This window comes from Nuphar pumila, chromosome 2, assembly GCF_984573655.1.
Source record: "Nuphar pumila chromosome 2, dmNupPumi1.hap1.1, whole genome shotgun sequence".
NCBI lineage: Eukaryota > Viridiplantae > Streptophyta > Magnoliopsida > Nymphaeales > Nymphaeaceae > Nuphar > Nuphar pumila.
Genome location: NC_143250.1, coordinates 46958835 through 46976248, shown reverse-complemented (window position 1 = coordinate 46976248; position 17414 = coordinate 46958835). Strand labels below are relative to the sequence as shown.

Below are 17414 nucleotides of genomic sequence, written 5' to 3'. Positions count from 1 at the left end.
ACAGGTTGACCTGAACTGTCTAACCCGTTTATTAAACGGGTTGGCATACCCCTAACACGAACCCGACCCGTTTAATAAACGGGTTAGGCGGGTCGACCTGTTTACGACACGAACCCGTTTAAGCCAAACCCGAACCCGGCTAAGAAGCGGGTTGGCGGGTCGTGTCAGAAATTGCCACCCCTAATCCTGGGCATGCCATTAAGCTATTTTATGTAAGGACACTTTTTATGATTCTGACTTCCGTTCCTTAAAAATAAGTGTATTAGAGAAGATGTACCATTATCCTAGAATAATTTATTGTAAATAAGATGTATCCTGTATTGGTTCCACTTGAAGTTTTGGACACATTCTTTCCTTCAAGTTACACTACAATATTCCAGTACAAATATGATGGCTTTAATTAATAGTTCTAGCGGATATTTTCATAACATATATGTGATAACATGTAATGCATCTCATGGCAAACAAGCTTAAAACGTAAAGCAGAAAGAAGGTAGCATGACAGGCAAAGGAAATAAACAAAGCATACTAAATCAGTTCTCCATTTAGAAGGGAAAAAGTATGCTAAGAACCACAGCAGTTCGTGCAGTGACCATCAACCACTGCATATTTGAAAAGCTTGGAAAATGAAAAAAAAAAGTTTAGGTTGCAGAAGTTCCATCATGTCAAGAACTTAAACATGTGGAAAGGTGATAATATAACTTACTTCATCCATGACTATCTTGACAGACTCACTTATAACATTCATCAATCTGTCATCATCAACACCACAGTCCCGAATCTCTTGGACAGGAACATCACCAACATCACTTAATACTCGTAAATCTTTCAAATCTTTCCCTGAAATGCCATTGCAATTAATAAGCATGAAGTGGAGAAAATATCCCCAAATTAGAAAAGGTACCTAATTAGCAAAAGACCAATATCTGTGACACAATGTCCAAAAGAATCTAACAGGAGAATAGAGACCTTTGCTCAAGTTGGACCATCAACAAACAGCAGATGAAACATGGAGTAAAAATTTATTTCAATTTCAAGGAAAACTGTCCTCATTGTCAAAATAAGAACATATTTATTAATATTATCAGCTATTTGTTTGTTTTACCACGATAGTAAAAGGTGTAAAATATAAGAACATCACATATATGCCATAGTCATCAGGTTCTCTGGATGTGGCTCACGGGTTGCCAGGGCTGGAAGCCTGGAACACCCTGGTAGACAGGTAGGACCATTTAAACTAAAAAGGACCCTGATACACTAAAAGCCAACTCATGGGTTACAGTTTGCTGCCCAAGGTAGAGCACCCAGTACATGAATTAAAAGTATGTTATTATACAAGATGCCTGAAGAGCAGAAACCACAACAATGTTCTTTCCATAGTTACTGGTTGGAGTTATCCGTAATACCCTTTACAGGAACAAACTGAAAAATGACAACTGCAGTAAACTAAGTTATGAAAAGATCTACATGAAGAAACAAAATATAGTATACTTGGTGGAACAAGTATAGCATTGTAAGAAGTTGGCTGGTTAACTTTGGTTACATAAGTTTACAAGGAGGATAACGACCACATGACAGCAGAGAGGTGTGCTTATGCATGGTTGTACATATCGTACTGTATCGCACCATACGGTACAATATGTATCATTACCTTTGTGTTTTGCGATACAATATACGAGTGTGTATCGTATCTGTATCGGGTGTATCGTACGATACACCCATATATCATACTACCCATATATCATACTGTATGGTACGATACAGTACCATACAGTGTCCACGCACTTAAAAAAAGCTGAAAGTTGTCTTTTTTCATTTTGGGTTTAAAAGGCCTCTTGAAGGCCAAGTTTTGCATATGTTTATGTGAGAAATCAGATGTGGGAGTCACCTTACTATCGTAGCAAGAGATAGAGAGAGAGGTAAGAGGGAAGAGAGAAAAAATGTTGGGCGGCAAATGGGATCTTCTCCCCTTTCCATTGATATTTATATGCTGTACAAGTGGTACAATACAGTACAGTGGTACAATATAGTACAGTATGCTGTACAAGTGGTACAATACAATACAGTGGTACAATACAGTACATGAAATATATCCATTTACATATACATATTTAACAGCCTCCCTCAAGTTGAGGATGATCTTCAATCATACTCAACTTGCCCTTAAGTAACCAAAATTGATGACTAACCAATCCTTTGGTGAAGATGTCTGCCACTTGGTCTTCTGATCTGACATACGAAGCCTCAATTTCTTCTGTTTCAATCTTTTGTCTAACAAAATGCTGATCAATCTCAATGTGCTTCGTGCGACAATGATGAATAGGGTTAAAAGAAATATTAATGGCACTTTGATTATCACATAAAAGCAGAGAGGAAGAGATGGGTTCATTCAACTATTGAAGAAGATGCCGTACCCAAGTGACATCAGCTGTCCCTGCTGCCATTGCCCTGTACTCTGCCTCAGTGCTGGATTTAGCAATGGCCTTTTGTTTCTTACTACTCCAAGTGACAATATTTGGGCCAATGAAAACACAATATCCTGAAACCGACCTACGCTCATCAGGGTCCCCACCCCAATCTGCATCACAATATGTAAGTAAACGGTGTCCTGTAGTGAAGCTTTCATCTTTGTGATAGAGCAATCCATCTCCAATAGTCCCTTTCAGATATCTGAGAATACGCTTAATACATTCCATATGACAATCAGTGGGAGCATGCATAAACTGAGATGCTTGATTTACAGCATAAGCAATGTCAGGTCTTGTAAATGTAAGATATTGCAACATACCAACAATGCGGCGATATAAAGTGGAATCATGATATAATTGGCCTTCTTTTGCACTAAACTTATGATTTAAGACAGATGGGGTGCTGAGAGGTTTACAATTAATCATACCAGTGGTGTGAAGAATGTCAAGACTATACTTGTGTTGACTTAGAGTGAGTCGATCATCTTGCCTATCGACTTCAACTCCCAAGAAGTATCGCAATGGGCCTAAGTCCTTCATCTTAAATTTGGCCATGAGTAAAGACTTGACCAAGGCAATATGTGCATCATCACTCCCAGTGATAATGATGTCATCAACATATATAAGAACCCAAGTAGTAACATGATCATTCTTATACATAAATAAAGAATGATCAAGTATACTCTTAGAAAAGCCATGCTGCTGAATTTCCATGGAGAAACTCTCAAACCAAGACCGAGATGCCTATTTTAAACCATAAAGAGACCTTCTCAATTTACAAACCCATGTAGCCGCATCATGTTCACTATATCCAGGAGGTTGCTCCATATACACCTCTTCCTTCAAGTCCCCATGTAGGAACGCATTCTTGACATCCAACTGGCTAAGAGACCAACCATGCTGAAGTGCCAAAGTGAGGATCACACGAATGGTGCCAATTTTGACAACAGGGCTAAAAGTTTCCTCATAATCTTGCCCATATTGTTGTGTGAATCCGCGTGCAACAAGGCGAGCTTTATATCTTTCAATGCTACCATCTGGTTTACGCTTGATCTTGTAAACCCATTTGGAACCAACAACATTTCTATCAACAGGTCGAGGAACAATATCCCATGTATGACATTCATGAAGTGCTGCCATTTCTTCGTTCATAGCTTCAACCCAAGCTCGAGAATGGGCTGCCTGATGGAAAGTAGACGGCTCTTTCTCTTTGGCCACATTGGTTAGAAACAACTGAAAGTCAAGAGAAAAATTATTGTAACTAACCCAACGATGGATAGGATGCCTTTCACGTGTGGATCGTCGAAGAGGGGGAGCCTCGTGAGATGGAGTTGGAGGGGCTCCTCGACGGGCATAAACCAAACCTGAAAACCGTGAAGGTGCATCCTGGATGATGGAGTTGTCTGCTTCAAACTGAATTGGTTCATCAACAACAGGATCTCTGATAGAGTCATATAGCAAAGTATCACAAAGCCATGGATCATAAGTAGTTTGCTCATATACCTGAGAAGTATCACAAGTGCTGAAATGGTCATCATCAAAAACAACATTTCTAGACACCTTAATCTTACCCAAAATAGGATCATAACATCTATATCCTTTATACCCATCGGCATATCCCAGAAATCTGCACTGAACTGCTCTGTCCTGAAACTTGTTACGTAAAGAATGATCCACATGGACATAACAAATGCATCCGAAAGCATGCAAATCATCATAAGAAGGGTGAGAACCGTGAAGCAAATAATAAGGAGACTGATCTCCTAATAATTCCATAGGCAACTTGTTAATGATATGCACTGCAGTGTGAAAGGCCTCAGTCCAAAGAGAGAAAGAAATATCAATATTGTGCATCATACTTAACGCGGTTTCAACAATATGCCGATGCTTACGTTCTGCTACTCCATTCTGTTGTGGAGTGTAAGGACAAGAGGAGTTACGTGTGATGCCATGGTCCTTTAAATATTCACTAAAATCATGAGATATGTATTCTCCACCACCATCACACTGGAAATAAGTGATATTTGAATTGAAAAGGTTCTGAACAAGAGCATGGAATTGTTTGAAAAGTTTGAACACTTCAGATTTAGATTTCATAAAGTAAATCCAAGTGTAACGAGTGAAAGAGTCAAGAAATAACACATAATAACGAGAGCCAGATAGAGATGAAACAGGAGCTGGGCCCCAAACATCAGAGTGAATAATTTCAAATGGCTTGGAAGCTCTTTTATTGATACTTTGAAAGGAAAGTACATGACTCTTGCAGACATTACAACTAGGACACTTATGATCTAATTTGACTTTGGGAATAAAACCCTGAGAAGACAATTTGTCAAGGAACCCTTGACTACAATGACCTAACCGACGATGCCAAGAAACTGGCTTATTACATTGCATAACAGAAGAAGACTGACTCAAATAAGCAGGAAAAGATGGAGTCACGGTAGATGACGTCTTCAAAGTCCCAGGGGCTGCTTCGAAGACGTACATGTTTCCGCGTCGTTCACCCTTAGCGAGCATCTTATTGGTTCGAAGGTCCTTAAGACAAACAGAAGACGGAGTAAATTCCATGGATGAATTTGTTTCATCAACCAATTTAGAAACAGATAAAATGTTTTTCTCAATGGCAGGAGTGAGTAAGACATTTTTCAATGGTAGTGTAGATTGTGACAAAGAGAGAGATGCATTTCCAGTATGAGAAATAGGGTGGTGGGAACCATCTCCCGTGACAATAGTGTCAGTGCCAATATAAGGAACCATGTTGGAAAGTTTACCTGCATCAGAAGTAACATGTGCGGCTGCTCCAGAATCAATATACCAAACTCCATCATCATTCTGACGCAAATTCATGTTGTTAAATGCAGTCATCAGAATTTGTTGCACATCATGTGGCAACCCTGCACTCTGTCCCTGATCAGTACCCTGATGTGCTCGAAAATTTCCCTGCGGCTGCCCTTGAAACTGTCTAACATTCATCTGTCCAGCTCTTGGTCCTGGCCTCCCTGCCTTGTTGCGATTCTGTGGGTTGTGCCAACAATCTGCTTTCACATGGCCACGCTTGTTGCAATGGAAGCAAGTAGGGACACGGGTACCTCTAGTGGCAGGTGGAGTAGTAGGAGTAGGAAGGAGTCCTCCACGGCCCATATGAGCAGCAGGTGGACGAAATGAGGTAGACCCAGATGTAAACATGACAGGGTGAGGATCATCAATAAGATGACCTTGAGTCAAACTAACTTCATACTTCAAGAGTTTGGCCTGTAAATCCTCAAAGCATGGAAGTGTAGAGGCAACCTGTAATGCAATGCAAAACATACGATATTGGGGCCCAAGGCTTCCCAATACCTGCTAAACAACATCTCTGTCAGAAACAGGATATCCAATAGCGGCCAACTGATCAATGATAATTTTGATATCCCCTAGAAATTCAGTAATGGTCTTAGTTCCCTTTCGCATAGATTGGAACTGTCATTTCAGTTGAAGTGCACGTGATTCAGAAACCTGTGAATAAGAGTGAGCAAGATGTCTCCATAGTTCTGCAGCAGTAAAATGGTCAGAGATAGTTTGTAATATACGATCAGATAACGTGGCAGTCAAATAGGCAACCACAGATTGGTCCTTCTGAAACCAAACATCATACGCAGGATTTGGAATAGCAATGCAACTCACCTTCCCATCATTACCAGTTACCTCTTGCGTAATAGTCATAGGTGGGGCGGGTGATCCCCCATCCAGATGCCCGGAAAGACCATGACTTCGGATAAACGGCAGAATTTGACGTTTCCAAAGTAAGTAGTTATCATGAGTTAATTTGTGAGAAACAAGTTGAGAAAGAAATCCGGGGCTGATTTTAGAATCCATAAGGAAGAAGATCAAGGATGAATCAAACAGCACGACAGAAATTCGTAGGTTGTACGGACAGAACCGTACGGTTGTACGGACAGAACCGTACGGACAGAAATTTTTGAGTTTTGGAAATCACGATTTTTCAGTTAATCGTGCAGAATGTACGATTTATCAGCTATATTGCAAGAAATAGATAAGAAATCACAAGAAGTTTGAGAAAAGAGGCACTTTTGAGAAATGAGGGTTCCCAAATTTGGGGAAAACAGAAATTAGGTTTGATAAAATTGAAAACAGAAATTAGGGTTGATAAAATTGGGGATAACAGAATATGTAAGAAGGAAAAGATGCACGATATGAGGAAATGAAGAAACAACGTCGAAATATAGTGATTCAACGGAGAAACAACAGAGAAAAGATGAAAAAAAAAACCTAATCCTTGAGAACGCCCAAAAACGCACGTCAAGGTCCTTAGGGGCCTTCCAGATGATCGTGATTACCACGCCCTTGGCTCTGATACCATGTGAGAAATCAGATGTGGGAGTCACCTTACTATCGTAGCAAGAGATAGAGAGAGAGGTAAGAGGGAAGAGAGAAAAAATGTTGGGCGGCAAATGGGATCTTCTCCCCTTTCCATTGATATTTATATGCTGTACAAGTGGTACAATACAGTACAGTGGTACAATACAGTACAGTATGCTGTACAAGTGGTACAATACAGTACAGTGGTACAATACAGTACAGTGGTACAATACAGTACATGAAATATATCCATTTACATATACATATTTAACAGTTTAGAGTCCGTTAGAAGGGAACCCATGTACCCTAAGTTCCTTAAGATCGATTTGGGGGCCGATTCGTGCGCAAAAGAGAGGGCCTTTGTGATTTTATCAAGAGTGCATTTCCACCATTTTTCACTCAAGGAAGTGGGTTAAGGTACAAAATCTTTATTCTTTGCTTTTTATTCCATGTTTTTGGGGGAAATGTGTGTTTGGTGCTTCTTATTTTTTGCTTATTATTGAGTTTTTTAATTAGTTTTGTTTTATTTTAGATCCTTCGTTGCCGTCTTCATGTTCATGTCATATTAGAGATGATCCTGCATGGAAATACTGCAGAATCATTGATGATATATACCACGACTAGGGTTACCATTGAATTTGAGAGGTTTGTTTTGTGGTGCTATTATTGGAGGTGGGTTGTATAGATTTAAACAACATATTGTAGGTCAAGATAAAAGTGTATGTCCATGTGATTCTTCATCTATTCCTGCAACTTTTCATGCTGATGTTATTACTGAAATTGAAAAAATTCTAACAAGAAGAATTTTGCAAAAATGCAAAGATAAAAGACTTCCAAGTTCCAACCATTGTTCTAGATTCTGAAGATAATGATGATGATGACTCGCTAAACAAAAATGGCCCAACACAAAAAGATCATCGAATGACAGATGTAGAACTGAGAAAATATTATCTTGATGTTTGACAAATAAGCTCTAGAAGATAGTTTAGTTTTAGGATCTTTATAGTGTAGAACTTTAGAAATGAAGATTGGCATGTAAGACGTTGGTTAAATGTAATGTTTGTAGTTATAATGAACTCTTATTGGTTAAATGTAAGGCTTTAATTGTGTTTAAAATTTAAATTATGTAGTTTTATAGGATGACTATTAGACCCGCTTTACTATATGGTACGGAATGTTGGGCTGCCAAGAGACATCATATTCAAAAAATGAGTGTAGCTGAGATGCGGATGCTTAGATGGATGTGTGGAAATACAATAAAAGATAAGATTCGGAACGAAGAGATACGTAAGAAGGTAGGTGTTGCACCCATTGAAAATAAGATGCGAGAGAATCGTTTACGGTGGTTTGGACATATTCGGCGAAGGCCTAATGATGCTCCAGTTAGAAGGTTGGAGAAATGGGAAAATATATTAGTTAAAAGAGGTCGGGGTAGGCCTAGGAAGACTTGGATGGAGATGATAGGAAAGGATATGAATGCTTTGAACCTCACCGAGGACATGGCGTTGGATAGAAATGATTGGAGGAAAAGGATTCATGTGGTAGACCCAAAATGAATTTCTTTTTTGGTTCATATCGCTGACCCCAATTGTTTTGGGATGAAGGCGTAGTTGTTGTTGTTTGTTTGTTGTTGTAGTTGTCTTTTATTTACATTGTCAATTATCAGTTACACGATTTGTTATTAATTTAAATTATGTAGTTGCCTTCATATGTAAATTTATTATTGTATTTTATGCAATTCATCATTGTTTTATGTGATATGATTTTTTTTGTAATTTATGCTATTTTTTTTTTAAAATTTAAAATTTTTTTATTAAAAATTTACGATACGTTTAAGGTACGATACGATACAGTGTTACTTTGGGCCCAACCGATATGGGTAAGGATACAATACTTATAACCTTGTGCCTATGAGCAATAGTGAAATGTATTCATAACAACAATAAAAGTTTCTATGTCTTCCAAGACCCAAATGAACCCATAGGTTTTCATTGATGAAGATGAACTAAACTAGTGGAAATACACAATAAACTAACAAATAGTGGCTTTACTTAACTATTCAAACCAAGGTTGTAAGTATCGTACTGTTACCCTATCGATTGGCCCCAAAATAAGATATGTATCGTATAGTATCATAAAAAATCATAATTTTTAATAAAAAATTCTAAAAATTCCAAAAAATATCATGAAAAATAAAAAAATAACAAAAAATTCTAAAAAAAATAACACATGAAACAATGATGAATTGCACAAAATACAACCATAAAATCAAATATGAAGCATTTATGTATCTATGAGTTGCATAAGACATAATCAAACATCAACTATCTCACAAAAACAATGCAAAATATTAAATATCTTGCAATTAAAAACATGCCACAAGACTCATACTTTCATATTACATAAAAATATTATGGTGTTGCACTCTATTTTCAATTGGTTTCTACTCATTACTTGAATGTCCCATTGCCATACCGGATCATCTGATGTCATCTTTGTTGGAGGAATGTGGAGCTTGATTTCTACCTTGATATAAAGTTTTGTAATTTTATTCATAATAGAGATTTTTTACCTTAATCCACTCCCTTTGAGTGAAAAAATGGTGAAAATACACTCTTACAGTCATACTAGAGCAAACTGCAAAAAACCTCTTCCTTGTGCATGGATCGACCCCCAGATCGCTCTCACAACTCCCAGGGTGCATGGATACCCCTCTAATGGCATCTAAACAAATGAAAGAGTCGCCCTCAAGAGGTCTTTAAAATCCCAAAAAAATTATGATTCAAACCTTTTTAAAGTGCATTGAAGGTGTACCGTACGATACGCCCTGTACCGTACGATACGATACAGGGCTGTATCATATCGTTATTTTTCATAGTAACGATATGTATCGTACCGTATCGTACGATACTTACAACATTGGTTTAAACTACAACACAAAAACAATGAAGGCACGATTATATACTATTAACTAATCCAGTCTAATTACATTACCAGTTTCAGTAGTGGAGTTTGTGCTACCACACCAAACAGCCTCCCTAATACGAGGTGGTGCAAATGCAGGGCCTTGGAGAAAAGATGAATTGTGCCCAAGAGGAACACCAAGCAGTGAAGATGATGCAACAGCACCTCCCAAAGCTCGCACGATCTCCGCCTACAATGAATATTGAAGTCTTCAGTCATCACAGCAGTCTGAAATTACTTTTACAAGACTATTACTAAAGACAGGTTGAAATTTCAGTAGACCCAACAGATGATATTGGCTATCCACATACATATCTTCATTTGACAAATTCAATAAATAGCAATAACAATTACCAAGTTCCCAGAAATAACGTGTGTGTGCAGTATGGAGTCTAAAAGTTTACAAAATTTTAGACTATTAGTAAAGACAGGTTGAAATTTCAGTAGACCCAACAGATGATATTGGCTATCCACGTACATATCTTCATTTGACAAATTCAATAAATAGCAATAACAATTACCAAGTTCCCAGAAATAACGTGTGTGTGCAGTATGGAGTCTAAAAGTTTACAAAATTCTCTGTGCCTCTAACAATAGTTATGTTTGTTATTGGTTGGTATCACCAAAAACACTGAAAAGTTTACCGAAAAACATGAATCATTTTTGCAATTGTATTCCATGAAAAAACAAACTAGAAAAAGGTGTTCAGCACTTTCCTAAGAACTTATTGAAGCACCCTTTGTGCTATGCCACATATCATGCCCTCAAGAATATCTTGGTTAAGTACATACTTTGGAAGATCTTAGGAAAGATTTTTGTTCTTGGGTGTGTCCCCATGTATGCCTGTGCCTGTACAGAAATGATTTCTTGACCCAGAAGTGAGTCTGGAAAACAATTCCTAGCAAGGATAACTAATAACTATCACTGACATCATCAAACAGAATACTCTACATTTAAGTTTTGTCTCCTTTTGACTCATGTAAACAAACACAAGCAATCCACAATGATGATTTTAAATCTTCTAGCAAGGCACACAATTATCTTTGAAGTTAGGACCAGATACCATTTTACAGAAGCAATAGCACATGCCTTTTCATGTTGTGATGCTAAATTGACAATGGAGTAAAACCTTATCCAATCACTAGAAGCCTAATCATAAGCTTCAAGAAACAAATAGTTCACTTACTTTCAAAAGCAATACCAAAAAGAAAAAGGAAAGTACCTTATGCTGCGCCCTCTCACGAATAAGAGTAAGAGAAGCTTCTACAATACGATTTTGACCCTCAATTAAACTTGTAGAATGGTTTATGGCATTAAGTCTCTGCATATAGTGAAGTCCCAGTCCTCCTAGATTCCTCATTGCTGGGAATCCAAAAAAACATCAGCATATTGTTGAACTTAGAAAAGACTTATATTTCAAAGAAATGCATAAAACCCAGAAGAACCAATGTAACAAAATGCATCTAATAGAGAAGGCTCAGACATGCAAGTTCAATAGAGAAGACTCAGATATGTGCTCATATATCATAGTTAGATGAACTAGTATGAGAATTCTATCCTTTCAAGTTCCATTCGGAAGCAAATCAGTATAAGATTATTGCAAACTAGGTCAAGCAGAAAAAGGTAACTTGAATTAATAAATCCACATCCATGCTTTAATCAATTTATTACCTGTTGGAAAATATAAAATACATAATATGCACAACAGACACATACACAGAGGCAAACATGCACATGCAAACACACACACATGCTCTTGCTTGGTGAATAGTTACAAACACAGAATCTCCAAAGAAACACAATGACCAGCAATACATATAGTAGAGATCCATTATACTAATCTCTCTTTGCTACGGAAGCTGTTGTAGATGGCACTACAGTCACTATCACGCCACAAGGACATTGACACATATAAGAATCTATGTCACACTATGTCACATGGGTGCGGGTGCGGGGGTGCGGCAGGGGAAAAAATGTAAATATATATATATATATATATATATATATATATATATATATATATATATATATATATATATATAGAAGGGGGGTCCGGGGGTTCCCCTCGGTGCGGGTCCCGAAATGACCCTGGGTGCGGTCATTTCATAGGGAAAATTCCACAGCCCATTTCATAGGGCAATTTTTAAAAAAAAAAATCCAAAAAATGGACCGAAATGACCCTGGGTGCAGTCAACGCACCCAGGGTCGGGTTGACCGCACCCGCGTCGAGTCGCATCGACGCGGGTGCGGCACCCTTCTAGCCGAATCCCTGTGACATAGATGTTACATAGGTGCGGGTGCAGCGATGCGGCACTTTAAAAAAACTTGGTTGCAGGAGGGTATATATATATATATATATATATATATATATATATATATATATATATAATTTTTAACAGTTAACAGTAACACTAATAAAATAAAAAACAGTTATCATATCATCAATTGCTGTTGCCGGAGGAGGAGAGGAGAGATCAGGTCGATAGTCGCCATCCGTTGAAGGAGAGGAGGTGTCAAGAGTACAGCCGCCGTCTGTCGGAGGAGAACAGGAGTAGGAGAGGAGAAGGGGGGAGGCATTGGGGTCGGAGGGAGGGAGATTTTCCCTATTCCCCCACCCAGCCCACTTTCATTTTTTTTTTCGGGTCCAGTTATGAACAGTTATAACCCTGGGTGTGTTGACCACACCCAGGGTTGGCTTCACCACATCAGGTGCCACACCCGCACCCGAGTAGCATCACATCGACGTGGGTGTGGCACCCTGTTGGCCAAATCCACGTGACATAGATGAGAATCAATAAGAATATGAGACACAAAAGGACAAATTTTTTGAAAATTAGGGAACAAGGACACAAATTTTTTTATTTTTAATTGACAAAGAATTAAAATATATTTTTATATTTTAATATATAAAATATTTTTTATTGGACATATTATTAAAAAAATTAAAATAAGATCAAAATAATGTAGAACATGCCATGATGTTTCACATGGCATGTCCGCATCTTGTGTCACGTCATCTAGATGGGCCTAAATAGCAGGTCCTGTGACATATTCACTCTATGTTCCCAGTGGATGGCTAGGACCAGATATCCAATGGAGACATACTTGTGCGACCTGAAAGATGTAAATTCAACACTTCATACATACATCTGCACACTTCAACCCACATTAACAAGCAAGCGAGGGTATTGACTATCGAACAAATCTCAATGCACATATATAAGTCATTGCAGAGGTAAGAGGACACAACCATTTCATTATGGCTTTGTCATGGTTGCAATAGCAGCTAACATCATGCAAAGCCTCATGTGGTCAACTCTATGATTTTTCAACTTCTCTAGATACAGAAAAAAACTGCAACCAGGAAACCCAGCAACACTTCAGACAATTCTGGGCTCTACAAAGGAGTAACAAAATACCCATTCTGAATCAATGACACATACCTATTTATTTACCCGTGACCTGATAAATATTTCAAAAAGGAGAAAAAAGAAAAAAGCAAGCAACCCAAAACACCTCTTATTGAGCATATTATGGGAATTCAGACACAAAATTATGCCATCCAAAATTCAAATTATATGATGCTGTACAAGATATATCACCTAATTATATATTTAGTTACAAATTACAAAATTCTTTCCGAGTATCATGAAGAATAAAAGAGTGCATTCTCTGCTCTGGAACTTGAAAGTATGCATAGCTTTTTCAAGTAAAATAAGCTTCATGCTGCAAAGATTGACATACAAAGTTGAGAAATGGATATTTTTATGACTTATCCAATTTCTTCCCTTTCCTTTGAGCAATAAACTTTGAGGTGCAGTTCATTTATGAGTCTAAAGTTCCAAACTCCAAACCATCACCTGAAGTGTCTAAAGCTTAAACATGCATACACAAAACCTTTTCGGCTTCTTAAATCCAGCATACCTATAAGACTCTTCGTGTGAATGCTTCTATGCATGTTTCTCTGGAATTGTGACTATCTCAAAGCTTTTCCATGTATCGCTTCTAAAATTAGATGAGTTTCTTAAACCATGCTCAAATAGAGGGAGAAAAAAATAAAAAATTCCTATCCTTATCAAAATTAATTTATCAAACAAGAGAAAAATTCAAAGCATATTGATGTATCAATGCCCACAATTCTAAGAAAATCTGAAGAGCTGTTAAAAAGGAGGTTGATTTATTTAGTAACAAAAATATTTCACAGAACACTCAACCAAAGGCAGAAGAACTCTTTGCCAACTTAAGCTATAAAATAAACTAATAATACCATAAAAGTCACAAGCTTTCCATTTCCCCAAACTAATAATAGCATAAAAGAAGGCGGTAGTCCTTCCGATTGTCATGGAAAAATAAAGACGTCCGAGTAAAATACCCACCAAAACTCGTAAAGAAATTCTTATGGGGTCAGATTACTGGGGCACATGTCAAACGAAGATGAATAAAATACTCACCGAATTCAATTCACCATAACAACAATCACGTTATCTTCATGCACCACCAAAACAAAAGTCACAAAACCTTCAAATCACTACAAAGCAAAATGGTTCTTTCGAGCCTCACAGGAAAAGAACGGACAAAAGAAAAACTTCACTATGTGATCATTTGACATAAAAACAAAGAAACATTGGTACCCATTAATCTTCGCGTTCACCAAGATCCAAGAATCTACTTTAGTTGTTTTCAACACCCTCAGATAACAGAACCGATACACACACACACACACACACACACACACACACACACACACACACACACACACACACACACACACACAGAGAGAGAGAGAGAGAGCAATTCATGGTTCCCTTCAAATCCAAAAAGAAAAGGAAGAATAACCAAAGAAAAACAAATAAAGAAAGAACTAAAAGGTCCGTACCGATATTGTACGCGTATGCTTGTGAAAGTTCCTCCTGGTGAACCTTTCTCCTGATCAAAGAGAAATAGAGGAAGGCCTTCTAATTTTTTTCTTTCAGCGAAAGGCCTTCTGATTTCGATGGTAGGAAAAACGAAAACCTGCTATTGCGACTATAAATAAGCAATGAAGACGCATAGACCATTGTAGAAAAGAACAAAACCGTTTCACCGTAAAAGGAAAGAAAAGAAATCGATGAGAAAAAACTACATGCAAAAACAGGGACCTCTGTATACGAGAGAGGGAGAGAGAGAGAGAGCTCGGACCTCAAAGTAGTGCACCAAAATGAGAAGAACTATATAAAAATAAACAAGCGTAAGTGAGAGAGAGAGAGAGATTGTACCTCAAAGTAGTGCAGCAAAGGAGAAGAACGACGCACAAAAGGAAACAAAAGAGAGAGAGAGAGACGCAGGCACTTTTAGTGTGTAGAGAGAGAGAGAGAGGCGCAGGAACTTGTAATGCAGTTGGAGAGAGAGAGAGAGAGAGAGAGAACGCAGGCACTCTTATATGATTGGTAGGTCGCACTTGTTAGGTCGCACTATGACAGTAGCAAACGTAACAGCAGAGCCTGACTTTTAGGCTTTTCGGGGTTGGCCAAGAACGGCCTTCCCGGGAACAGTTACGCTTACCAATGCCCCACACTCCACACAGCCTGCTCTACCTCGCAGTTTTTTTTTCGACAGAGAAATCTGGGGTTAGGCAGACCCCTACGGTCCTACCAGTTATACAACCATTCTATTAGGATTCGAACTTGCAATGTCCCAACACAAGGGGACGTGGACTAACTACTCCGGACAAACAAGCTAAGCCCCGTTGGTGCTCTTCCTAGCAGTTTGCAGAGCCCAATGTTGTCATCTTCCTTGCTTTTGCCGGACATTTTTTTGTCAAGTATATACACAGAAGCAGACCTCCTGTCCCGATCCCCCACCATCATCATCGTCATGCACGCGATAGCAACCTGTCATGCACACTCCGTATGACAGAATTCACATGCACCACAAACCTCTTGTTGGAATCTGTTTTCTGTGGGTGCCCAACAAATCCACCTGCTAGAGTTCATTTCCCTGGTTTGGCTTTGTAAAACACTTTGTTTGAACTTTGAAGAGCAGATTGATAAGTTGAGCATTGTAATAGATCTTTTGTTGTGTTTGATCTGATAAGTGATCAAACATGAGCACAAGCAGTACTATTCTCTAGTCTCTACTAACTACTGATTATGGTTTGTACGATAAGATGATGTATGGGCATTGTTGTTATATATTTATATAATATTTTTATCTGTAAGTTTATGGTATCCGATGTATGTATTAACAATTAACATTTCTTCACGGGTATTCATGTGTCCAGATTCTAGAGAATAGGTTTTGCTTTTAATGCATTTAATATAAATAAGGTGAATCTTTTGAAGCCATATCCTTGGTTGTAGTGATGTGTTTTTTTCCGTTTATTATTAGTTTTCTTCATAATAAAGAAGCCATCTGATTCCACTGTCTTGGGGTCGTCCGAGTGGCTGCGCCTTGGGAAAAGGTGTTGACCCCTTTGTCTTTGTCTTTGTCTTTGTCTTATGTTCGACTCTTATTGAGTGTGAGGGTGCGTTCACCCAGACGTGATTGTAAGTTCGCCCCCCTAAAATTGAGGGGCAGTACACTGGGTTAGGGGTGCACACGAGCTGAGCTTGACTGTTATTTCAATAAAAAATTTACCGGTAAAGGGTTTTGAAAAGATGGGATTTGAACTCCAACCTCTCCACAGAGATCAAACCATTACGCTAGGTTGTGTATTTTGTTTATTATGACCAGAAAAACTTACACATACTAAAATCCTAGGATTATGGTACAAAGAAAACGATTATAAGGTGTGAAATTTGAAATCATCATCTTTTGAGGAAGAGACTAACGCCCTAGCCATTAAGGAAACAATAACTTTTTCATTTTGAAAATATATTGTATATATACTTTTATACTAGATTAATTAAGTTTAGAGCCTGAACTTCACAAACGAGCTCAAGCTAGCTTGGTTCATTGTGCACCCTTATACTGGTCTCCCCCTCTTTAATAAGTGTCACTCATTTGTTTATAGGGGGCAGCCCCCCCCCCTAGGTGGGCAGAAAACTGGTTTGCAATCTACTTTTGCCATTTAACTGGTGGGCACGATAAGGACTTCGGTGTTGATGCCTCCACTCAAGGTTTACCTCACAGGAGGCCAAGCCCGTTAAGTGACTTAGTTCTTGACAAGGGTTCTCTCTCTCTCTCTCTCTCTCTCTCTCTCTCTCTCTCTCTCTCTCTATATATATATATATATATATATATATATAAAGAAGCTATCGTTCTCGAGGGTAGCAGATGTTAAAGTTTCTGCCTTTTCTGACTGGATGTTAGCAAAAACTAAGGTTGACACCAGAGAGGTAAATAATTTGAAGCAACATAACCAAAATTAATAAAAGAAAGACCAATGCCTTAAACTTTGGAAAGAAACCATGAAGAAGATACACCATCCAGCCTGAAAAGTTTTTTTTTTTATGAAAAATTCATTCATTAAGTGGAGTGAAGTAGAGAAGGACAATGGGTGCTGAGAGGTCACCCAGTGCCAAACAAACACAAAAGACTACATATCAAACAGGATCGACGAAGGCTTCACTGTTTTAAACACGAGAGGCTCCACTGTTTTGAACACGATACGGCATTCCCCAACCCAAATAAGATCAAGCC

General features: G+C 38.2%; 1 protein-coding gene across 1 annotated transcript in view; it reads right to left on the bottom strand.

The window, feature by feature from the left end:
- Positions 1–14802, bottom strand: part of LOC149845419 (arginase 1, mitochondrial-like) — a 28364-nt gene extending 13562 nt beyond the window's left edge. Inside the window, exons 1-4 of the mRNA XM_089997615.1 lie at positions 14671–14802; positions 11017–11156; positions 9825–9984; positions 707–840 (exon numbers count right to left, since the gene is read on the bottom strand). Of these exons, the coding sequence (XP_089853741.1) occupies positions 707–840; positions 9825–9984; positions 11017–11154 (432 nt within the window). The 5' untranslated portion in view covers positions 11155–11156; positions 14671–14802. The remainder of the gene's footprint in view (positions 1–706; positions 841–9824; positions 9985–11016; positions 11157–14670) is intronic.
- Between the last annotated feature and the right edge of the window lie 2612 nt (positions 14803–17414).